Source organism: Myodes glareolus, chromosome 6 (genome assembly GCF_982192425.1).
Source record: "Myodes glareolus chromosome 6, mMyoGla1.1, whole genome shotgun sequence".
NCBI lineage: Eukaryota > Metazoa > Chordata > Mammalia > Rodentia > Cricetidae > Myodes > Myodes glareolus.
Genome location: NC_142031.1, coordinates 81,317,010 through 81,342,468, shown reverse-complemented (window position 1 = coordinate 81,342,468; position 25,459 = coordinate 81,317,010). Strand labels below are relative to the sequence as shown.

General features: G+C 44.7%; 1 protein-coding gene and 1 long non-coding RNA gene across 3 annotated transcripts in view; one reads left to right on the top strand and one right to left on the bottom strand.

Moving 5' to 3' along the window:
* Positions 1-7,255, bottom strand: part of Lhcgr (luteinizing hormone/choriogonadotropin receptor) — a 53,341-nt gene extending 46,086 nt beyond the window's left edge. Inside the window, 1 exon segment of the mRNA XM_048416319.3 lies at positions 7,046-7,255. Coding sequence (XP_048272276.1) covers positions 7,046-7,218 — 173 coding nt within the window. The 5' untranslated portion in view covers positions 7,219-7,255.
* Positions 7,256-20,140: 12,885 nt separating this feature from the next.
* Positions 20,141-25,459, top strand: part of LOC146894299 (uncharacterized) — a 30,336-nt gene continuing 25,017 nt past the window's right edge. For both annotated transcript variants that reach the window (XR_015738134.1, XR_015738133.1), the window contains exons 1-2: positions 20,141-20,906; positions 22,051-22,169. This is a non-coding gene — a long non-coding RNA (uncharacterized LOC146894299). The remainder of the gene's footprint in view (positions 20,907-22,050; positions 22,170-25,459) is intronic.

Below are 25,459 nucleotides of genomic sequence, written 5' to 3'. Positions count from 1 at the left end.
CAGAGCTGTCACACCAGAGCTGTCACACCAGAGCCGTCACACTAGAGCCATCTGAGCCGTCACTCTAGAGCCGTCACACCAGAGCCGTCACACTAGAGCCGTCACACCAGAGCCGTCACACTAGAGCCGTCACACTAGAGCGATCATCACACTAGAGCCGTCACACTAGAGCTGTCACACTAGAGCCGTCACACTAGAGCCATCACACTAGAGCGATCATCACACTAGAGCGATCATCACACTAGAGCTGTCACACCAGAGCTGTCACACTAGAGCCACCACACTAGAGTTACCACACTAGAGCCATTACACCCTTGCTGTAAAAGGCACAGGATTTAGTGTTAGACAAGCCTACAGTGAAAATTAGAGAAGACACCCATGTTAGAATCCAGACTGCCTAGGATTGTCCTCCTGATAATTCAAACCACTTAGGGGCTGTGCGTGTCACACCAGAGCATCCCTATTCCAGGGCCCCGAGGAGGCAGGGATCCAGGAGTAACTTCCAGGCATCAGAGTCAAGGGCAGCTGTCACAGCAGCGAAGGGCAAAGCCTTCCTTCTGCAAGTTGAGTTTGGTTTTCAAACTGGGCTTTTCTGAATTTGGTTCAAGTGTTATTAGAGGGTTGTGGTTCAAGGCCAAGTGCCGAGCAGCTGCGAGGACTTTGCTTCCTGGGAGGGTGTCATCCTCCAATAGTGGGAAAGCCAAAAATAAACGAAGACTCAGCAGAGAAGCTCCCAGAGACAGCCCACAAGCCAGAACCCAGTGAGTGGTATTCTTTTAATCCTCTTCTCAATAACCAAACCAAACCAAAAGATCTGGTAGGAAATTTGCTAATTTTCATTAAAACCTATATTTTTTCTCTAACCAAGAAGAAGTGCAGGCACAGGGAACATCTGTTCTAAGAGCCAGCTCTCTTCGGGTTGAAGTGAACAGCAAGACTTCTCTCTACGGTCCTGACTCAACTGCCAAGCCTTCGGAACAACTGGGGTTGCACATGGCTAGGGCACCTTGAAGGGTGCCGCTCTGAGAGATAGTATTTCGGCGTGAGTTTTTTGTTACCTTACTTTGAGAAATGGAGGCTGAAGCTGGAAAGACCATTGGTTAAGATCACTTGCTGCTCTTGCAGAGGACCCAGTTGTATTTCTAGCACTCTCATGATGTTGACAACCAAACATCTGTTGTTCCAGGGATCTGATACTTTCTTCTGACTTCACTAGGGACCAGAGTCCCAAGTGGTGCATACATATACATGCAGGCAAATACACATACATACAACATAAAAATTAAATTTTCTTTTCAAAACATTGACTCTCTCTCTCTTTCTGTGTGTGTGTGTGCGCGCACGCGTGACTGTGTGCGTGCATGCGTGCACATGCATGTGTGTAGGCGTTGCATCTGCCTCAGTTTTTGCACACCATGTGCTTGCAAATGCCCACAGAGGCAGGGGGGTCAGAATCCCTGAAACTGGAGTTACAGGCAGTTGTGAGCTGCCTGATATGGATACTGGGAAACAAACTTGGGTCCTCTGCAAGAGCATATGTATTTGTAACTACTGAGTCATCTCTTCAGCCCCAACTAAATAAATATAACAAATCAAAAAGAAATGAATGGGCTTGAGAGGCAGAGAGTGGTTGGTGAACAAGCAGAAATGAGCCTTAAATTCACAGATTTTTGAGTTAAACAATCACAACCCCAGAGAGCCCAAGAAACTTGTTTTCAAAACGAGAATCTACTTCCAAAGCCAAGGAGATCCTTATGTTAGCCAATTGGTTTCCATGCCTTTTCATTGTGATTTCAGGGGCCGTTTGTGTTTAGTGTTCTGCTATGGGCATTATTTACTTTCTCCTAAAGGATGATTTTCAAAACCAAAATCTGGTCTTCCTATAGCTTGATGCAAGGAGATTCTTTATCAGCTCAACCAGATGTAAGAACTGCCTTCCAAGCATGACTGAAAAAGCAGGCTCTGAATGGAAGTTCAGACTTCCCCAGGAAGTTCCAAGTTCTTGCAGAAGTTTGTAAGACTTTCTCTTCTGTTTTGAAGACACTTTCATGTGTTGTGTTAGTTGGTGTTCCCCCCTCTGGGAACCTGTATGTCCTAATGCACTTGCCTTGGTTGTTATTACTGTTGTTGTTTAAATGGCTCCCTGGGTGTGGACCCACTATGAAACCAATCTAGATGGGTACAGTCATATGACTAAGTTGTAGTCCCCACTCTTGTCTTACTGGCTAGTTGATTGACAGGTTGTAGATTGCAGTATTGGGGAAGAACCTAGGTTCCCATGTCTACCAGGCAAGTGCTATCACTGACTTACATTGCTAGCCAGGTCTTGGTTCTCTGGAGCTGCAGCTGCTATTTGCCTTTCAAAGTACAGAGAAAGTGCCAGTAGATTGCAGGGTCTGGATGCTGACATAGCATGAAGATACAAACAACTCCCTTGACTACCCATAGAACCCTCCCCACTACCAGTCTAGAATAGAGAGGTTTGTGATGTTTAGATGTGGCGTGTGTTAGCATTGGTTTGTTCTGTTCAGCTATGTATGTACTCAGGTTTTTGAGGCTGACTTTGAACTCCCAATGTAAACAAGGCTGACCTTGAATTCCTGGAAATAGAACAATCCTCCTATTTTAGCCTCCCGAGTGCTGGATTACAGACACACATTGCCATACCCAACCTGTCCCCTCAATCCAATCTCATAAGGCCTGATAAACAGTTTAATTATAATGCCTCTGGAATTCTGGGACTCCCGAGTTAAATCAGACTTCTTCAAAGGGCTCTCAGTCTGGCACATTGATTGAAAATTAACAACTGAGGGAAGATTTGCCCCCACGAGGTGTCTCTATTTTGGCTTGTTGTAACTTGGGAGAACAGTACTACTGGTATCTAGTGGTCAGGGATCAGGGATGCTGGCCCACCAGTCCTCCACAATAAACCACCTCTGCCCTCAAATGTTTAGGTACTGAGGTTCAGACACCTGCCTCGATAAAATATGGAAGAAAGATGTCTGTGAGTGGAGGTGTGCATGCGTGCATGCATGTGTGTGTGTGTGTGTGTGTGTGTGTGTGTGCCTGTGCGCGCCCTGTGTGTAGCAAGCATGGTGAAGACTTGTAGGGGAAGAGATTCCTACTCAGAGTTTGTGCTCGATCTCTTTGCATGCAAGCATCAAGCAATGACTTGCATTAGTCAGCAGACTATTTTCTCTCTTTTTGTATGAATCAAAGATTTCTGATGACTTTTCATCTTCTGGTAAAATTTGCACTTTTTTTCCAAAAGCTCTGGGAGAGGAAGAAGAGGAAGAAGTCACTCAACTGTGTTCTTTTCTTTCTAGCCAGGCCCTCTGGTGGAACCTGTGCTTCTCTGTTCCAAGGTCCCCTTTCTTCTCCTGGGTCCCCAGGTCTTCCTCTGGAGTACTCGGCTCCTTGTGATTCAGTGGCTCCCTGCATTTCTCAGAGCCTTATGTCCCCTCTCTCCTCTTACCCTGGTCTCCTGGGTGAGTTCCCCTCTTCAGAACAGAGTCACATTTCCCAGTGTGCCTGTGTCACTGCACTGAGAGCTGATTAGACTCTGATCCCCCTGGAGGGTAGAAAGGGACTTAGGGAAATGTCATGATGCTCATCGTCCAGGCACACTGGACCGGTAGGTCCTCCTGTTTCTTCTTACAGAGTCTCTGAGTTGTGTCACATGCGAACAGCCAGAAACTTGATCTATGTTTAGAAGGCACAGCGTGCAAGCAATAAATTGCCACAATTATTATTAGCATTTACTTACAAGTTTTCAGAAGCTGTTTCAATATCAAGAAGATCAACCTTTCTGTTGTCATAGAGACAAAAATCTTTATATAACTATGTGCAAGGTGAGAGTTCCCCCTCCCTCCTACCAGTTGCCTAGAGCTAATAAGAAGAAAGGAAAGGGAAATTTTTAAATTATTTTTTCCATTTACTCCCTCCCCCTATTAAAAAAACCCAAAACATGGGAGGTTGCTTCTTGTGTCATAGCTCAGGTTTTAAGCACTTATGTCTTTAATGAGAAATGCAAGGGGCAGAAAATATGAATAGTCTGAACAATGCCATTTTGAAAAATTGCCAGCAGCGTGTTGTCAGTGATTAGCAGTTATTACTCATGCACCCTTTGTTCTTCTTTTCAAACCAAACAGTGAACCTCAGACAAAGATCTTAGGAGGCAGAGTCTTCAGTATCTGGACAGATTAAAGCACAGATGTATCGACTGAGGGACACCGTTGAATTCTGAGACACTGTGAGATATTTCCCCTCCTTTCCCTGCCACAGCTTGGGTGCCCCTTCCCCTCCGCAAAGGCTAGTCATGGCACAGCTCTCTTCTGAAAGCCTTGATTCAAAACCTCAGCTCTCTCTTGTGTGTTCACTTCAGATAATTCATTATCCAGAGTATGTTTCTGTCTTGTGATGATTTTTTTGTTGCTTCATTCATTTCTCAACATAAATGATACATTTATGATGGGGTCAACAGTCTGTGGCCCTCTGCTTTACTTCAACATTGAGTTATACCTTTGTCCACACACCTTTCTTCAGCACACAGATGACCCTTATCCAAAGAGTAACCCTTTCCTTAAGTTCTTAGACTGTTCCTTCCCTCCTACTCCAACTGAGTAGTTCACTCTAACAAACGCATCTTTTCCTCATGTCTAGTGTCCTCTGCCTGTCCTTCCTTATGGAATTTTTCTGGTATTTTTCTTTGAGGAAAACCAAACCAAACCAAACCTTCCATTGTTCTGGTTGGTTTCCACCTGTCTCTGACTTTGAGTTTTTAAATTTATGCTTCCTTCTTCCATTTAATAGGCATATGTACAGAGGGGGTGATGGGGCAAGGACACTTATAGCTGGAGGAAGTTTATGCCCCTATGAAGAGCAAGGCTTTGGAGTGTTCTCTGGGGAGTTCCAAGAGTTTCTGATTCAGTACGATAGGCCTGAGATCCAAGACTAGCCTGGAGATGTTCCTTTGCAGCCTCAAATTCGCACTTGGAGTTCACACATTGATTTGAAATGGCAACCTTTCTATTTTTTTTAAGTAAACATCTGTTTTTATATGGATGTTGGGTTCTCACTGTTATTCCTACAATGACTCTGCCTTCACAGAGCTCTCGCCCCCAAAGGACAAGGTTATTTCTCAGTCACCTGGTAGAAGCCTGACCTTGTAGGAGTTGCCATGATTGGTGCAGGGCTTTCTAAATGTCTACAAGAGGATGTTCTGGATGGCGCATGTTAAGGGAGGGCCTGTGGAGGATGCTGAGAATTCTCTAGGATCCCTCCTAAGCTTCCAGAACCAGCTCCTTCTAGAGAACCAGAGTTGCTCACTGTAATTTTATTGTTCCTGCCTCCCACTTAGCCATAGTGAGCAGGGCAACTACTCTGAAGGCTTGTTTAAACCGTGCAGCAGGGCAGTGAAGGAGCATCACTTTGGCTTCCTTCAGGGAAGGGGTTTATCAGTGGTTCCCTCTCGAGGTAACACGTGACCAGCTTAGCATCAAAGAGCTTAGGACTTGACTTATCTGCCTCTTCTCCATCCTTAGCTCCAGGCAGTTTCCACCCAGCACAAAGCTGGAGAAGCTGGGAGCAGTTTTTTTAATTAAAGGAAAAGCAATTTTCTTAGAAAGACGAACAACTGCAGAAAGGTAATTAATAAGGTCTTGCTTTGCCACTTAGGGACCTGGAACAAGGGATTCCTGCTAGTTTGATCTCAGAGTCGTCTGAAGTGTACAAGCCAGGTGAGCAGGAAGGGCTGTTAGCGACAGTGTTACTTGTAAGAGCAATACAGAAGGAGAAGGCCGGAACTTGGGAGGTAGGTTCCATGGATTTGTCGATTGATTGAAACAAATTCTATTAGCATGGCCATCACCTTCAGGGAATAGAGCTGACAAGATAGTTGATGGAAACTAATTAAGAGAACCCCTCAATCTGTAACTGTTCTCACAGCCAGGACTATCCCTAGAAGGCCATTAACTTGTCCACAGGGAGCAGACCAAATGCTCAGGATGCTTCAGTTCCTCCAAGAAGCTGGCAAGGATGCCTCCCAAGTGGGGATGCTAGGGTTTCATCCCTCCCCCATCATAGCACGTGGTTTCAAAGGAGCACTGGGAAGACCTCCCCCACACTGTGCGTTTGTGCTACCTTCTACTTTATTTGGCGCTTTTATTGGGATGAAAGTCATGTAATGTAAAATCCACCCATTTCAAATGATGGCTTTAGTATTTTTATGGGAAGCCATTACCACAATCTAAGCTTAGAAAAATTTCGTCACCCCTAACCTTACAACCATTAGCAGACACCCACCCCAGCCCCTGGGAATTCCTAACCTACCAGTCTGTCTGTTCATTTCCACATTAACAGGATCACGCAATGTCAGGAGCCCTTTCCTAAATGGAAGGACATTTGGCATCTTAGTGCTAATGGCTCCCTCCTGTCTTTATCCCACGGTTTCAGGAAGGGTGGCCTTCCTCTACAGGCTGATGCTTGCAGTCCCTCACTAGCGCCTGTGGGTGGCGCACCAGAAGTCAGAAAACAGGTTTTTCTTCCCCGCACAGCTAACCAGGCTGAGTGGCAAGCACACTGCCACAGGCACCTATGGGCGACCTGGTGACTGGAGGCCACCAGACAGTCATCCTCGCTGCTGACAGACCAGGTTACCCTTGGCCCCAGCGCCTGAGCCCTTTGCTTCTAGACAACCTACCGCAGGTTCAGAGCCCATAGCAGCCTACCTAGACCCGGCTGCCCAAGGCTCAGAACCACTCAGCCTGCTCAGGCAGAGAACTCTGGCGAAGGAGGGCTACTGGATTCATCAGGCTTCAGGCAGCGACAAAGAGAGACCTCCTGTGGCTTTGGGACAGTTTAAAATTACCTGCCTCAGTTTCCCCCATGAGGAAAGTAGAGGTCTGGGCTGCACAGACAAAGACAGACAAACTCTGTCACTGGTCCTCATCACTGGCAAGGGTGAGAAACGCTATATCCTGCTTCTCAGCAAAGGAGCTCAACATTGAGTAGCAAAAGGCAGGGACCTGGGGCACCATGTACTCACAGTCCGGTGAGGCCGTCACGAGGACCGGGGCAGCGCAGGGCACCGCCAGGGGCGCAGTCGCAGGGCTCCGGGCAGCGCGACCCTGGAAGCTCTCGGGGCTGCAGCGGTGATGGCTTTAGTACCAGAATCGCCAGTGCCTGCAGCAGTCTCAGCACTGGGGCGCGTTGCCCCATGGCCCGCCAGCCAAATGTGAGCTCCTGACTGGGCCAGTGTCCTGGACCGCCGGGGGGGGGGGGGGATGAGGTGGGGGGGGTGGACGACTACCACCTCTGCCCGCCCCTGAGCCTGCCTTCCCAGCTGCCGCCCCCTCCCCCGCCTGCTCCAACCCTCCCCTCTCACAGTGCCTCCGCAAGTCCTTGCTCTCCTTGACCTGGGACGGTGGCCAGCTACCCCATCGCTGCTTCCCCACGACCAGTCCTCTACACTAAACCTGCAAATGAGCCAAAGGTTAGAAAGTAGAGTGGCATGTGATAAGTGCTTCGAGTGAGAAGTAGGGGTTCTGAACCCCGACCTGCTACGGGCGTGAAGTGGGGGGTGACCTGTGGCACTTCTGAACTGTGTCTTGCTTCTATCAACATCAGAAGAGCAGACGCGCCTGCTGGGCTGTGCCTCACTCAGCCTAAGTATCTTTTCCCTCCCCCTTCCCAGGTGACTCGCTCTACTTCTCATGATTGTCACTGCTCCCAGCATCGCAATTTGGGTCTGTCCTCTGTCTCCCCACTGTATTGTGAAGTCTTTCATAGCAAAATCCAATTCGGATTCACTGTGTATTCTTTCTGCAGTTCATAAAGATTTGTTTCGTGAATGGGGGAAAATGACTCCGTGGTGCAAGCACCTAACTCCATAGGTGCCCAATGTACTTTAACCTTTGTATAGATGTCTTACCTCATGTCACATCTAAGCGTCACGGACAGACTCGCAGGGGACTTACTGAAAGAACTCGACGCCACACGAGATATACAATTTCTTTGGTCAGCGTACTTACAGATGGAGGAATCCTGTTTGGACCCGTGTCCACCAGTCTCTCAAAATTGTAAAATCGCTGCTGTGAGCTCTGTGATTCCAAACCCCAATGGAAATGAGAACAGATCTTACAGCAACCCTGGGAATGAACCACTTTCCCTCTGCTATGTTCCTTCCAAGGATTAATTCTGAACTCTAGAAATGTTAGCAGTTTTTCTGGAAGAGGTAGACTGTGAGAGCTGGGCAGACCTCTAAAGCGCTCAGGGTGGGAGCCAGAAGGACAGATCTCTCCTGAGCACACTTCTCTAGGGCCGTTTCCCCAGTCGCCAGATTATAGTCTTTATCACTAGGATTCTTAATCTCCTGACTTTGCCCACCTGTGATCTCTGACTTTCGTTTTCATGTTTTTGTGCACGCTTCCCAAAGCTTGCACGATCCCCTCTTCCTTTTCTGTTTTTCCATTAAGTAAACTCCTGGATGTATTTCAAGACAGACTCCTGCCTGGTCCACACAAGTCTTAACGTGGCTCACCGTAGCTTATTAGGACCTGTAGCTTAAAACTGCAGTTAAGGATGTGATTTTGCTTTCCCCTGTCAATAGATCTTAGTCCTGCCTTCTCATTTGAAGCTGGTGCTCCGTACATACTGCTGAACAAGAAAAGGGACAGTGAAACCCAAGCTCAGGCCTGTAGCTGATACTCGGTGGGTCCCACGACAAGAGCCTCACAGCGGTACTGCATCTATTCTCAGCGTCGCCATATGTACCTTGGGATTGTGCTGGACTCCATCTCCAGCTTTGTCAGATTTCAGTAGCGCTGGTGAAGTAGCACTAGGCTTCCCAGCATTTCTACAACGTAGCCTTGATGGTAAGAGAGCACAGTTGAGGAGCTAAATATGACTGGGTGGCATTAATTGCAAGACTCGTGTTTTATGTATGGCCTTTATTTTTATTTTATAGTATATAAAATAAAAATATATATCTTGGGACATGTGAGTGTGTGTGTGTGTGTGTGTGTGTGTGTGTGTGTGTGTGTTCCTAGAGCACATATCTGCTTCCCAGTCCCCCATGTTTATTGTTGGCAACCACCGCTGTTGGAGAGCAGTGGCTGTTCCAGGAAGAGCGAGGTCACTGTGTACTCCAGCAGCAGAAGTACTGGGAGATGGAGACACCGGGAGGTCCTTCTGCTCTCTCACTTGCTCATTAGTTTCTTCCTCTGTAGGAGAAGGAGCTGTTTTTGTCCAAAGGGCCTTCCTTTTCTAGAATGTATGGACTTCGAGAGGGGTTCCCATAGAGTTGCTGTATATATAACCTGATAGCTTGTTGAGGAAATCAAATCCTGTTTTTTTTTATTGTTTTTATTGAGCTATATATTTTTCTCCATTCTCATCCCTTACTCTCCTCTCCCCTTCCATCCTCTCCCATGGTCCCCATGCAATTTACTCAGGAGAGCTTGTCTTTTTCTACTTCCCATGTACATTAGATCCATGTATGTCTCTTTTAGGGACCTCATTGTTGTCTGGGTTCTCTGGAATTGTGAATTGTAGGCTGTTTTTGTTTGTTTGTTTGTTTGCTTTATGTCTGAAAGTCACTTCTGGGTGAGTACATATGATATTTTTCTTTCTGGCTCTGGGTTACCTCACTCAAAATGATGCTTTCTAGATCCATCCATTTGCCTGTAAATTTCAAGATGTCACTATTATTATTATTATTATTATTATTATTATTATTATTACTATTGCTGTGTATACTCCATTGTGTAAATGTACCACATTTTCCTTATCCATTCTTCAGGCACGGGGCATTTTGGTTGTTTCCAGGTTCTGGCTATAACAAACAAAGCTGCTATAATCATAGTTGAGCACATGTCCTTGTGATACGATTGAGCATCCTTTGGGTATATACTTCAGAGTGGTATTTTTGGGTCTCGAGGTAGATTGTTTCCTAATTTTCTGAGAAATCACCATACTGAAATTAAAAGCAGCTGTGCCAGCTTGCACGCCCACCAGCAATGCAGGAGTGTCCCTTTACCCCACATCCTCTCCAGCATAAGTTGTCATCAGTGTTTTTGATCTTGGCCATTCTTCCTGGTACAAGATGGAATCTCAGAGTTGTTTTGATTTGCATTTCTTTGATGGCTGAGGATGTTGAGCATTTCCTAAGTATCTTTCAGTCATTTTAGATTCCTCTGTTGAGAGTTCTCTGTTTAGATCTGTATCCCATTTTTTTATTGGCAAATACTGTTTTTATGATGCTGTTTACATGCAGGAAAGTTTCACAAAAATAAATTGCTACCCGTGATTGATTTCAGTTGGATCTTATCACAGTTGATTCTTGCTATATTTGTATATTCTTGCTATAGTTGTATCCATGATAATCAAATCACATTGAGTTGTTGGTTACAGTTACAAAAATTTGCTACAGTGGAATTTGCCTTTCCTCTTCACTAATATGTGACCTCTTTGGAGTGGGTCGTTTTAGATGTGAGGAGCTTCTACCTTGTATAGCTAGCTGTGGAGAGACTTTCATCACAAAACGCTAAGACAGCATGGTGCATAGGGTGGCTAGTTACATTTTACTGACAAAATAATGTGGTTAAAAAATTCCAGTAAAACTCCCCAAAGTTTCTGAACAGAACGTCTCACATTTTAGGTTGTGGAAATGTCATTTACAAAGCTTAAAAACCAAAGATTTTCAAGACTTTCCCCAAGAGATTCCAACTCAACAGAAGTAAAACAAAGGTCGGAAATCTACACTTTGACAAGCTGCCCACACAACTTGATACATACATGGAGAATTCTCAAAATTTGGGAAACTCAAGAATCCTATTAACAGCTGGATATCATGGCTGATGTCTGTCTTTGACATAGTACCTGGAAAACTGAGGCAGGAGGGTCACCAAGAATTCAAAGTCAGTCTGGGATACAGTACAACAAAGCAAAATGAACAGTAAATAATTCTCATTAAGGACGTTGAATGAAACCTAAGGACTTGGATATGTTGGTGAACCCGGCATGTATAATGGACTCATACAGACAGTGTATGTGCTTAAATTCATGTAGGTTGAGGTTGGTAAGGTTGTTTCTTTAGTTTTTTTGGAATGTCATAGGATCACAGAATCTGTTTTCTTTATGTCTCACTCAATCAAAATAGAAACATTTAGTGACAGACTTTAGAATTAGAGACATTTACAAAGCTATATTAACTTAAAGAAACAGAAACCAGCACAGGCAAAATGTTCTGATTCTTGAGAGCATACTCAGCACTGAGACTGATATTTCTGCCGTATTAAGAGCAATGGCTTTACTTTTCCCTTGGAAGAAAAGGAAAGTGTAGGTCAGAAACAAAAGAGGGGAAGCAAGAAGAGAGAATGACAGTTACACCCCTGAGCTGGAGCAAAATCTGATCAAACTAGGCAGAATAGTAAGACCCCTAAAAGTTGGAACTTTCATCTTGCTGTCACTCTATGCAACCAGAGATGTGATCAGTTGTTGCACCTACAGGGCCCATCTGAAGTTGTTGTGGACAGGAGAGAAGCCAGTAGCTGCAATCCATAGGTGCCTGGGCCCTGATCCTTGGGTGGGTTCAATATTGGAATGTGAAGTCTGGTCTGGAACATGAGATGCCTTCTCTGAAATTAATGGAGAGGAGGCTGGGAAGGGAGACTTCCTTTTGGTTGCGAGACAGGCATGTGAATGGATTGGGCACCATTATTTGCCTTGCTTCAAGGAAAAAAACCTTTTTGTACTAGAAGTGATTAAAATCTGTAGAGAACAACAGAGGAGGCAGACATACTTTATTAATCTGGTCAGATCACACTCTGTCTTCATTCTTGGCTTTCCCAGGTAATAAGCTAATACATTCACTGTTTTGTGTATGCTAGTTGGGGTTGACTCCCTGTCACCTGCTACCTCAAATCCCCACCTTCCCTATGAGCCTTGCTGTGGGCTTAACAATCTACTTTGCCCACCTTTTACAAATGGGAGGGAAGTAGAGCTTCTCAGTTCTTTGCTCTGCTGTAGGACTCACCCCCAGGGAACTGTCCCTCATTGTATTGGCAGTATTTCTCATGAAGCCTCTGGGAAGCTGAGCGGGTGAATGAATGAATGGGTAAACGGGTAAGTGAATGAACAGGTATTGCGAGGCCTGTGTCACCCCATTTTAGGAAGGCTGCATTTTTTTTTTTTAAACAATTCACCAAACATTCTTTTAATTTCAGATAAGGCTTCCTAGCAAAACAGTGACCTTGATTTAGAAGTCAAGTTTTGAGCCAAAATATTAGATAAACTCAACAAAGAAAGAAGAAAACTCGAAACGCTAATTAAAGGCAACAGAGAAATAGAATTTGATTTTTAAAAAAATTGATGTAGAATCAAAGTGTGGACCCCAGGATATAGTTTTCTGCTCACTAATTGATAGTATTTAGGGAAAAGGTACCCAGACTCAAGAAACTTGAGAAATTTTCGTTTAAAAAGTTAAATAAGGTTCTCTGCTGTGAGATTTCTTGGTTTTGGAGATCTAAAAACACTTGTGCATATCAGAGGGGATGATGGTACTATGAGGGCCTGGAAGAAAGCTTGAGCACACACTGAGAAGATGATTTTTTTTCAAACTCATTGATTTTATAGGGCAAACAACCTTCTACTGGCTTGGCACCTGGCTGACTAAGCACCCGAGGGTCACACTTGCGTCCCCCCATTCCTCAAGGCGGAAACACCCTTTCATTATGTAACATTTCAGCTTGCCCTTCCAAGCTCCTTTTTGAAAAAGGAAAATACACCTCAGAGCAGAAGCAATATTTTCACGTGAATGATCTACCTTTGGAGGCCCTGCCAGCTGTGGGAGGCCACTGGAGCTGTCCTGGGGGCAAATGAGTTGTCCTAACTACGGGCATTGTGTCATTACTGAGACATCAGAAGGCTCTACTTAGCGTATGCTCAGCAGTATTCAGAACAAATCTTAGGGGAATAGATAAAAACTTTGCTTCTTCCAGCTGCCTAGCAGGATGTGGCACTCCCTTTCTCCCACCCTCTTCTTCTCATCCTCTTAGGGGATTTTGCTCCATGCTAGCACTATCAGAGATGTACCATCTCTCTGCCTGCTGTTGCTAAAACTGATCACTTTGAGTTATATTTTCTGGGCATCTTGTGTGGTGTAGACAAAGAGGCCGCCTGTTTCCCGGGAATGGCAAGACTTTTTATCAAAAGGGAGACCCTTCAGTGAGTTGAGAATAGTACATGGTACTGTGCTATGGATGACTGATTCAGTCAAAGGGAATCCAGTGGCAGCAGGACTGAGAGGATCATGAAGAACAGAATTGAACAGCGATGCTGTGTGAGTATGCAGAGCTAAGGTGTCTTGTGCCTGGGAAGAGAACAGGAGGCAGTATATGAACTGCACTGATTAAAGCAGAAGAAACACTGAAATGAGGGGGAATCCATTCATAGTTCTCATCAGCAAGGAACCTGAGACTTCATCCTTGGTCCTCATCAGCAAGGAACCCAAGACTTCCTCTGTGGTCCTCACAAGCCTTTTAACAATTACTGGGGTGATGTTCCTTGTATTCTTGAGTTGGGTATACCCACTGTGGAGAATCTGCACCTGTACATTTGGCATCCATTTAGGAAACGTACACCCTAAATGTCTCAGGTGACTTTTGGAGGGGGTGGGAAGATGTCATCTACTAAATACTTCATTAGAGTGGCAAGAGAAGGCTACAGAGAACAGACTGAAGACATCAGCCAGAGAGCTAGAAAGAGAGTATCCACTTCAGGAACAACAAAAACAGTAGACAAAACCCAAGGGCAAGTTCATTCTATTCTGAATGAAAGACATGAAAGTTAAAGAACACTTTACATATGACTTTACTCCTAAGCTAGCCAGGAGAAGAATCATGGGAAGGAAACCCAAGGGTTGAGAAATAATTGCCAAGCCATTTGCCACTGCGTGTAAAATGACCCAAAGTCTTTTGGAAAGCAGCAGCGCGATAATTTCCACTGACAGTTAGGAGCAATGCATACATCCTTCAGCCAAGGGATTCCAAAGTTGAGGGTTTTCTAGAGAAAATATTTGATCTATACAGACTTCAACTAATAGAGATGTATTCAGCCTCGCACTTTCTCCACTTTTGGTAAAGCCCTAAGACTTTTTCAGCCTACTAGTCAGATTAGCTCAATGCTTATTAGCATTCTTTTTTGTTGGCCTTTTAGGTTGTATTCCTTTTTTTTTTAAAATTCATTTTACATATCAACCACAGTTCTCCCTCCCTCCCCTCCTTCTGATCTCCCCACTTCCGTTTCCAGCCCCCATCCACTCCTCAGAGAGGGTAAAGGTCTCCCCCATGGGGAGTCAACTAAGCCTGGCATATTGAGTTGAGGCAGAACCAACTCCCTCCCCCACTGCATCAAGACTGAGCAAGGTGTCCCACCGCGGGGGAATAGGCTCCAAAAAGTCAGTTCTTGCACCAGGGATAAATCCTGGTCCCACTGCCAGCCCACAAATAGACCAAGCCATCCAACTGTTACCCATGTTTCGAGAGCCCACTTTGGTTCCATGCAGGTCCCCAGAGTCAGTCAGTCAGTCCAGAGTCTATGAGCTCCCACATGGGTTTCCCTGTCATGATCCTGACCCCCTTGCTCATATAATCCATCCTCCTTCTCTTCAACTGGATGCATGAAGCTCAGCCCCTCATGCATCCAACTGGATGCATGGCTCTGGATCTCTGCATCTACTTCCATCAGTTACTGGATAAAGGTTCTATGATGACAATTAGGGTAGTCACCAACCTGATTACAGGAGAAGGCTGATTCAGGCAACCTCTTCACCATTGCTAGGAGTTTTAGCTGGGGTCATCCTTGTGGTTTCCTGGGAATTTCCCTAGCACCAGGTTTCTCCCTGACCCCCTAATGGCTCCTCTATCAAGATGTCTCTTCCATTGCCCTCCCTCTGCGTTTCTCCCCTCACTCAACCATCCTGTTCTGCCATGTTCTCATTCTGCCATCCCCTCCCCCAATCCCAGTTTACCCAGTAGATCTTATCTATTTTGCCTTTCTAGGGCTATTCAGGTTGTACTCCCATGGCGGCAACTGTGATGTTGTTAGGACTATTTCACCTGCAGGGTGTAGTACTCCGGGTCCTTCAGGGAACATGTGCCAACAGGATATCAAATAGATACAGGACTTTGTTAGGAAAAAATGGAAAGGGAGCCAGAAGTGGTGGCTTCAGACTGAGAGTGAAGGACAGACGGCAGGAATATGGGGGTGGGTGGGTGGAACCTCCTAGGCCACTGGGCAGTCTGAAGAGAGTTCATCAGGCTGGCAGGGGTCCTTGAGGCAAACCTAGCGCTGGGGGAATTTTGTGCCCCCTGAAAGCTGGCCTGTCTGCTTTTCTGCAGCAGCAGAATCTAAAAATGCCATTAGCAGGTGGAAAGGAGCACAGAAGGACAGACTGAGGGTGCAGATCAGGGAGATGCGGGTTCACAGACAGGGACTGAATCCCCTAAGAGACCTGGTGCAGTAAGCAGGGCTCCACTCCCTCAGAGACACAAGGTGATTCAGGAGTGTGGTGGCAGGACTTTCACTGTTGTGTTTACATACACAGCGTCCAGGAGGCAGGCAATTCATGTCCAGTGTGATAGCAATGGTGTTCTGCTAAGCACTCAGGATGCTGCCATCCTTTTGATCCACCTGAATGAGTGAGTAAATAAATAAATGAAGCAGAGCCCTGTGTGGTGACGCACACCTCTAATCCCTGCACTCCAGAGCAAGGACCAGGTGGATCACTGTGAGTTCAAGTCCCTCCTGGTTTGCATAGTGAGTTACAGGCCAGCCAGAATGATATGGTGAGACCTTGTCTCAAAAGCAAGCAAGCAAGCAAGCAAACAAGCCAACAGCATGTTAGAAGGTAACTGATTTTCCTGTGAAGGGCAATGAGAATGTCCAAACCCCTGGGCAGTTTTTTTTTGAATAATCTGATGTGTTAACAATTTGAATATCCTATCACCTTAAAATATGTAAATGAGAAAGGATATGAATCACATGTAGGTTATGTAATGTTAAGTAAAATAAAACTTTAAGGTAATGTGGGGATATTAATAGCAGTTATAAAAAATTTCTATCTGCATAATATAAAAGAAAGGAGAGGCCATGGTGTCCTGACACTGGTTTAGGTTTTATGGGAAGGGACTTTTTTTTCCCTTTCTGTTGATTCTGTTTATTGTTCACTATAAAGTTATGAAAATAGAGGATCACAAGTTTAAAGGCCAACACAGAAAGAACATTTCTTGAGATCTAAAGGAGAAAGGTACTTCAAGAATTCAAGCCTTGGTCATTAAAATATTATTATTGCCTTGTAAGCCATGCCGACACACCCGACACACTCACATTCTCTCTCTCTCTCTCTCTCTCTCTCTCTCTCTCTCTCTCTCACACACACACACACACACACACACACACACACACACAGATGGCCATAAAATTCTGATAACTAAGGTTCCAATCAGAATGTTGTGATTCAAGTCTCTCATGAAAATGCTTTTGGGCAGTCAGCCTTCATTTAGGGCTGGGAGGGGGTTAGACCATGTGCCATCATATATGTGGGTCATAAAGGCCCCTTTGCCAAGTTTCTCTCTCCCCATTGTTCAAGTCCAGGCTTGTGACCTTCATACTATGTCAACAACAATGCCTTTCTAAAGAAGGGCTTTAGTCTGTAGGGGGAGAGAGGTGCGGAGAAGGGAGGCTGTTCCACGGGAACCTTGCTTCTTTGATAGGCTGAGGTTCAGATGGTCGCCCAGCTCTCTGAAGCCTCTCTCTTTCATACTGAAAGGAGTCCCAGGGCTAGACTTGGGCCTCTGGTTTATCTCCCTGCCCAGTATAAGAGACATCAAGCCATTTCAGAGAGGAAAAGTCCTCCTGTTTTTAAGAGGCAGAAAAGAATAGTCTTCAACACCCCTCCCTTATGTACTCTTGGTCTGGTGAGACTCCTCCCAGAATGCCCCCTCAAGCCAAATGCCATCAGATCCTCCCAGGTGACAGCCTGTTTCTTGTTAGATTGCTACTCGAAATGAAGAACATTCCCTTCTGGGCCTCCAGAGCTTCTCCATGGAAGTTCTAGCTGGGCAGGGGAACATCACTGAGGCTTCCTACTGTGAGACTCAGAGTTCAAGCCATGTGTGCAAAGGCCTAAGTCTGCAGTAACAAAATACTCTCTTAGGTCTTGGTTTCCACATCTGAACAGCAAGGAGCCACCTCACCTCACATAGGCTTTGGAAAGTCCTGCTCTTGAGCTAATATGAATGAATATCCTCTGGGAAAACAGTAGATAAATGAACATTTCTCGCCTTTCTCCATGCGTCTTGCTTAACTCTCCTGTTCTAGAGCACAGACTACGACCCTCTCCGTACAGACTCAAGTTCTCAGCTGGGATTTTTCATAGTGTCTGGCATCGTCTTTGGTTGTCACTGGTGATGTTGTTGGTAATTGCAGGTAGCGGCCAGACACCTTACGATGCACTGTCCCACTGTCCCCAGCCTCCAGTGCCGAAATGTCAATAGCATTGAGGCTGAGAACTACTACTGTCTGCTCAGGCTCAATGAACAATATACTCTTTTTGCCATTTAAAAAGCTTTATGAGGTGTAAAGGCATAGTAACTACGCAATACAAAGCAGTACAATTGATTAAATTTGATGTTTGCATATGGTGAAGTCATTCCTACAATCGAGAAAATCAACATATATGCCCACTGCTCAGAGGCAGGCAGATCTCTTGTGAATTCAAGGCGAGCCTGGTCTACAGTGTGAGTTCCAGGACGGCCAGGGCTATACCGAGAGATCTTGTCATGAAAACGATGCTTTGCCCTTTTGTTTCCCTTCTTGTTTTACCTCTGGCCCCACTCACAGTCAACCAGTGAGTTGTTTTCCGTCACATTAGATTGGTTTGCATCATTTTGAACACATGCTCTTTTTTGTTTGATTTCTTACACACAGCATAGTCATCCTAGGTTTATCTATGTCATTGACAAACTGATTCTTGAAAAATGTTTGAGATAAGACACGGTGAAGAATGAAGGGTTATGACTATCTGAGCCATCACTATGCATTCTTGATAATGTTACTTCCTGGATGAGATACGTCACTTAGTTCTTCCATGTTTTGGTTTTAATTTTATTTTGTTTTTGCAGTCACTTTCTTTATCATGGTCCTGATTAGTTCACTCAGTGGCTACTCACTAGGAGACTCCTTGTTATGCTTCTGTTCACTCATACAGTTCTAGTCTGTTCCCTCCCCCACCCCACCCCACCCCACTCCACCCCACCCCATCCCACTCCACCCCACCCCATCCCACTCCACCCCACCCCATCCCATCCCATCCCATCTCCAGAAGTTCATTTGTACATTGCTTCATTGGTGTGTCAATTTGGAAAATGGTGCCTAACAGAGTAGTTTTGTTGTTGTTGTTGCTGCTGTTGCTTTTAAAGATATTTTTATTTCTGTCTTTGTCTGTGATCCACTGTTCCACAGAAATAAAGGGAAGCCCTGTTCACATGAATCGTTTTTTCTGGAATGCTATCCATCTAAGGATAAGTGTTTGATAGTAGGATGGCTCCTCTAACTGGGAACTTTGTGAAGACATAGAAAATTAGTGACGAGCTGAAATCACACATTATTAAGAGACGTATATATGCTTTACCACATAGTTAGCTTGAGCCCATTTCTGTACAGAGTGAAATATTGTTTGGGGCTAAGATTCTTGAATAAATCTCAAATTGCTACTTCCAAGGTAACTGGTAAAATATTTATTCCTAGGAGAGCAGTTCTGTATCTCATTTATCCCATAATCTTACTTTCCCATCGCCCTGATCCTGTAGGAATGTTCATTCTTTTCTTTCCCTGTACTCTGCTCTGGGGCTACTTATTACTTATTTAATGCTTATATTCTTCCCTCCAGTTGTCTTGCAGCATTTGCGCTGATAAGTGTTTCCTGTTCCTCTTAGGTGTCAGGTGATAACTCATGGGGCTGAGGATGCTCTCTTCCTTGCATGTTTCTTGGCAAGGCTCTGGTCCGTGATGGGCACTGGCCATTTTGCCTCCTTAGGATTCCTTTATTTGGTCAGTGCCTCTGCTTTATTTTTCTTCTCTTCTTTTGGTAGGAAGGCTTCTGTCCCTTCTTTGGTGTGTTTGGTTATCTTATCATTGATTCAAAATGCTCCTTGGCCTTCATCTCCCTTACCAAGTATGTGGGGTGCTCAATTCTTGAATTAGACCCCTCAAGTTTTCTTCTGACAGTGTGTCTGGGTGGAATGACTTGCACACTGAGGTGACTGCATTTGTCTTTCTTCTGTGAGATCCTGATTGAATTCATAGAATTGTACTTCTCTTGTCCTTCTTGAGGAGGGATTGTTCAAATCTTGCTTTAATAGAAAGATAATACCCAGAGTTTTGTCCTCCCAACAAATGATTTTCTCTCTATATTTCTTCAGACATTTTCAGACATCTGTGGGCAACGAAAAGACCCCAGTGACTGTGACATCCCTGCTCCTCCTGACCCCGAACATGATCGCAGTATCCTTTGCTCCATTTCTTCAAAGTAGAAAGGCCAACTTCTCTTTTAATCAAACAAACTGACTTCTCACCTGTGACTCCAGTAATAGGCTGCCATAGCTCACATGGCATTGGGCATCCATTGGCCAGACCCAGGGAGGGTATTGAGAACAATGGGTGAAGAGGAAAAGTCATTTCCTTAGGAGTCTAATGTGGCACCAGGGCTGGGAAGAGGCAGGGAAACTCTGCTGTGATCTGGATACAGCAACATGAAAATTCCTTGCCTAGCTTGGCAGTAAGATTTTAGAGGAGCAAAGCAGGAATTTAGGTTCCTGTGTTCCAATGACAAAAACCCTTTTTCTCTAGCAGAGGGATATTGGACATCAAGGGTTCACCATGGGTTGGAACAATGATGTTGTTAGCACTGATCATGATAGAGGGAGTGTAATGATTATCCTGTCTCTTTAAGAGACAAGCCACATCTACTTCCTCCCCCATCCACTGAGACAAGCTGATCTTTAGCTTCCAGCCTGAGTTCTCTCTCTTTTTCAGCTCCCTCTGGAGAGAGGCAGCTCCTGTCTCTTCCTTCTCTTCTCTCTCTCTCTCTCTCTCTCTCTCTCTCTCTCTCTGATCTTCTCCCCTTCTCCCCTCCCTTCCATAACCACTAAATAAATATTCAACCTCACTCGGCATGGTGTGCCTATCCATCTGTTTCTTGCCTGCCACTGCCACTCTGGGACCAGTCACCTTCGGAGACCTACTGCGTGGTCTCCTGTGCTGTCTCTGCCTGGGACTGGTTGTTCTCAGGACCCACTGCCTGCCACCACATGGCCCTCTGCCTGCCACTACGTGGGGACCTGCAGCGTTTCTGCTGCCTGCCACCACCGGGGATCCACAGCAATTTTTATTAATTCATTACAGGGAGGCATCTACTCCTAAGATTTGGATATTTGGAAGTCTCTTGTATCTTGAGGAGACTTGGAGTAAAAAAGAGACCCAAGCAATGCCCAAGATTAAAGATTCTTGTAAGCTTAGAACTCAAATGGAAATGAATTTAATTTAATGAAAATAAACTTTGTTTTCTTTTGCATGCCTCACAATGCACTTAAGATAATTTTTGTCCATAAAAGTAATGAATTGGTTGTTAGTACTACTCCAAATGTTAGCAAGACCCTCTGTGGGTAAAGCAAGGACTCAGGTGGTTCTGCTTTAGTCTTAAGAACTTGGCCTTGTTAGAGTATGAAGACCCAAACATCTAGGAGTCTATAGAGTCTTATATGACCTAATCACCAGCCTGTCAACAGTTTAAGAGTCACCTGCCGCTTGTATCCAACTGGTAAATGAATGGCCTGCTCCATAAGCAGGTAAGTGGAAGCAAAGAGGAAAGAGAATCTATTTGTCTTCATTTCTCCGAAGGTGAGCCTGTGGGTCTCTGTTCTCGGAAGGTGACCTGTGGGTCTGGCAGTTTTGGAAAAGGAAAAGGAAGCTTGTTGCTTCATCATGTCATCCAGGGCCTGTGCTTTGCCAGCCTGAGAATCTCAAGGTCCTTGCAGAGGAGGGGATCAGGCCAGCTGGAGTGCCCAGCATAGAAGAAGCAGATCAAGAACAGGCCTCAAGGTGTCCTGTGCTTTTCCTGTCTGCACTGTGTACAGTACCCAACCTGTCCAGATCAATGTCAAAAGAGCTTATGTTGCTTTTCAGCAGTAAGACCCAGCAGGCAGCGGATTGCTTAAGGATTAGGGGATAGAAGAGTGGCTTTGTGTGTCACAGACAGCAACGTGAAGTTTTACTTTAAAAAGACTCTGAAGTTAGGCCCAACTCGGAGTTCTTAGTCCTCTTAGTGAGAGGAGCTGAAGTTCCTTGGAGAATAGAAGATGAACAGATATGGAAGGAATCTGAGTTGTCAGAATTTGGAGTGAGTCCTTAGGATTCTTGGAAAAGATACACTGCTTGTTGGAGCTCGTTTTGTTTTATTTTTCATGGTTAATAACCCAAAGACTCAAATATCATACATTACCACCCCAACAAGTAATTATTTTCTTGGCCAAATGGGGCTCTTGCCTGTGTAAGAATTTGTGTGCCCTCTATTTGCAGGCATTGAGATTTTCATTTACAGGAAGAATTTGGTTTGTAGAGGACATAATTTCACCTTTTAAAGAGAATGTCTGCTCCAAAAGGGAATTCTTGCGCTGCCCTTCTCTCCCTCACCTCCATCTACTCTCTCTGAGCTGAAAAGTCATATTGCTGACAAGGTCCCCAATACAGACAAACAGGGTTCAGCCTGAAGTAGATTCTGGACTGAGTCAAGGAGATGCAAGTTCCGATCCAGATATTTTGTTGTTGTTGTCTGATACTCTGTTGATTTGATTAAGTGTCAAAACGCCTTGTATTGAGTGGGATTGGTATCATCTGGCTGTGTCTTCATTTGGTTTGGTATTTTGTCAACAATATCCCTAACTGACTAGTTTCTAGTCTCTCCATTTTCTGGACCTTTGTGTGTCCATCCAGAGAACACAGGAGTACTGATTTGCAGTGTGAATTCGGAACCTTAATGGAGTCTCTCAGAGTCCAGAGGATAATGTCTATTGTATCTGAAGACTAAACTCAGCGACATCTCAGTTTAGCAGGTGAGCCTCATCTAGATTGTCTAACTCCAAACCTTGGGGGTGGGAAAATGAAACCCCAGGCACCTTCCTTCTGCACTGACTCCCTCTCTTATGGTCAGTAACTGTAGAAAGTTCAAGCCTAAGGCAACTGTAATTTGTCTTGGAGCAGTCTCGTGGTCTACCCCAACCTTTTTTAAAAGGAAGATAAAATCAGTTGTCAAGTGAGCTCTTCTCCTTTTTGAGTTGTGTAATTCCAAAGCTGTGCAGATGTCCCTGGCTTCCTCATTTGGTGTGCACCCTCCTCCTTTCTTCCCTCTCTGTCCTTTTTTTTTTTTTAACAGCCCACAAACCCCAAGGGCACACAGTTGGATCTGGCTGGAATCAGTTGTGTGTTTGCAGGCTTTATCTGAGGAAGAACCTTTGGGTCATTGTCATGGTAGTTCTGATAATCCTGAAGTGTGCAGATGTGGCCATCAAGGCCTATCTGAGAGTACTTCTCCTCCCTCCCCTTTCTTTCCTGTAATCTTTTTATTAAAACAAAAACAAAAACAAAAACCAATCTTCAACATTTATTATCAAAATTCTGGGTTAAAAAATGCTTATCAAAAACTTTATCTGAAGTTTAAACAAAATACTTCATCGCCATAGAATTGGGCAAATAGTTCATTTCTGCATATCTACTGTCTTTTTATTCTCTGTGAGCATATCTACTTACCCCTCATCTCCTCACTGTGCCGAGATCCAGAGCATGAGCTCCTCAGGACCATAGACTGTGCCCGGCACTGTGCCTAAGTATGTCACAGGAATTCAACCATGTTTGTGGATACGTGATAAGGGCAGCATAAGATGGCAGAAGGATGGACCAAGTGATTTCTAGTGGGTAGAGATTGAATAAAGTGAGCATGTTTAACAAAGGGCTTCCAATTCAGATAGTAGGGGATATGGATGAGCCAAGAGACCCTTAAAGCAGATTGCCCATGGCAGTAAATGATAACGTGTCTGTGTAAGCTACAGATCTACAGATAGTCATCTCATTTTCATTTCTGTTTGCTCTAAATGTTGTCTGGTCTGAATAGTCTGGGTACCCACAAGCGGCTGCTCCCCCTTATCCACTCTATGACTTAGTTTCCTTACCGGAAAGTGGAAATACCTTAAGTGTCAATCCCAGAAGATTTTAAATGAGATGTGCATGGAACTGGCGACACTCCCTCGCCTGACTCACCAGCTCCAGCTGTTGTTATAGTTAGCAGTGGCAATGGTACAAGTGCTCCATCTCTGATTGCTTGCATGTGCACGCGTGAGTGTATGTGTGTATTCATATGTGTGTGCGCACATGTCTCTGTGAACATATAAAAGCCAAAGGAGAACCTTGAGTATTATTGCTTGGGTGCTTCCCCTCCTTGTTTATTGAGGTAGGATATCTCACACACTTAGCTGATCAGTGAGACTCAGAGCTTGCTTGTATCCACACCCCTATAGCTGGACTTGTGAGTGTGTGCTGTCATATCTGATTGTTTTTTATGTGGTTCTGAGAATTGAACTAAGGCTCTCATGCTTGCAGGGCAACTGCCTTAACAACTGAGATCCCCACATCTCTGGCTTTTGCTTAATGAGACACACTCTCATGTATTTCATACTGGTCACAAACTTGCTGTGTAGCTGAACCTGGCCTTAAACTACTAATTCCCCATTCCCTACCTCTCAAAAGCTGGTGTTGCAGGCCTGCACTATGTGTGGCTTCCTGCTGTTTATCGGACTTTGGGTCCAGTTCACTTGGAGAATACAGTAAGTGGCTTTCTAGCCTGGGGATTAAAGTAAGAAACCTAGCGAGTAATAGGATAATGTGTTGACAAGTTGGTGTGAATGTACACAGAGCAGAAGCTCTTGCATTTGCACTTTATTTAGTTTCTCCAGTGAAGAAAATGCTAATGAGGATGATTAAACGGTGGTGTTTAATACTGCAGCTTAGAGGGAAAAGAAGTCATTAGCAAATTGATTATTATTATTAATACTCAAGGTAATCAGACTCTTTATCAAGGTTGATTAAAAGTAAATGTCCAAATGGAAACAGCAGGTTTGAATTAATGAAAGCTGGAGTTCCGCACATTTGAAATGATTGTTTGTGGAGCCACAATAAGATTAAAGCAATTAGGTTATTGGTGATATTTGAACAGGAGGGCCTGTGTGTTTTGTCTTTGTCTCCTTAAGGAAGAACAAGAAACAGATTTGCCTGCCAGATAACTCACATTGAGAGATATATAGTTTCATTCAAGAACCTTTCCGCGATGATCATGGGATTCTCACAATTATCACAGGACCTGATGGAAATGCCACAGATGAAGAGACTCCTTCCAGTCAGCTGGTTGCCTGTCACCCTTGCCTGTCACCCCTCTTCTGTGACATTTTCTAAGGCTTTCGGGAGAAGGGCTGTGCCACTGATGTGCCATTTATGATTGATTAGGACTACTCTTCTACTCTTTTACATGATTAAATGGTTAACACTCAACTTGCATAGGACAGATGCTAGCCAGTTACTACATATGCTGGCAGAGTAGGAGTGTTCTGCCTCATTCGGGACTTACGTCCCCCTCCACTCTCTTGTCTACAGAGGTCACTTGTGCCATCTCACCACATGGACCTTCAGTCATTTGCAAAAACATTAGGTAATGAGAAAAAGAAATAGACAATGGCCAGCTGGGGCAGGACCCCAGGGAACAGTTCTGAGAATGTCCTTGCTGGAGGTTGGGGAGCCAAAAAGAGTTTCTGGTTCCTGGTCCTGTTCTTAGATGAGTTCCTTTCCTGTGGGTTACAGGTAACCATGTGATTGAACTGAAGCTGAAGTGGCCAGGGCACTGCCTCTCCCTTCCTCAGCTTAGGGGTGGGGCCTTGTAAAGCCTTCTTCATCCTGGCTGGAAGGCTGACTGGCTTGATCTTGTCACTGTGGTTTGTGAGTACAGCAACCCCTCTCTGCCGTCCAGAAGACACTGTAACATAGTCTTCCTCAACACCCCACAACTCTCAGAATCTTCCCACCCCTCTTCTGTGACATTTTCTAAGGCTTTCGGGAGAAGGGCTGTGCCACTGATGTGCCGTTTATGATTGATTAGGACTGAGCGTTGTATTAATCTAGGAGTGTAAAGGCATATCTCTGGACAGCAGTTCGATACTATGTTCATTTAGAATAATAGTAATATGCTCACCCCTACGGCCCATGAGTAATTTATATATTTTTATGAGATTTTATGTCTTTTTATTTTATGTGTCTGAGTGTTTGTCAGCATGGATGTCTGTGTACCATATGCATGCAGTAC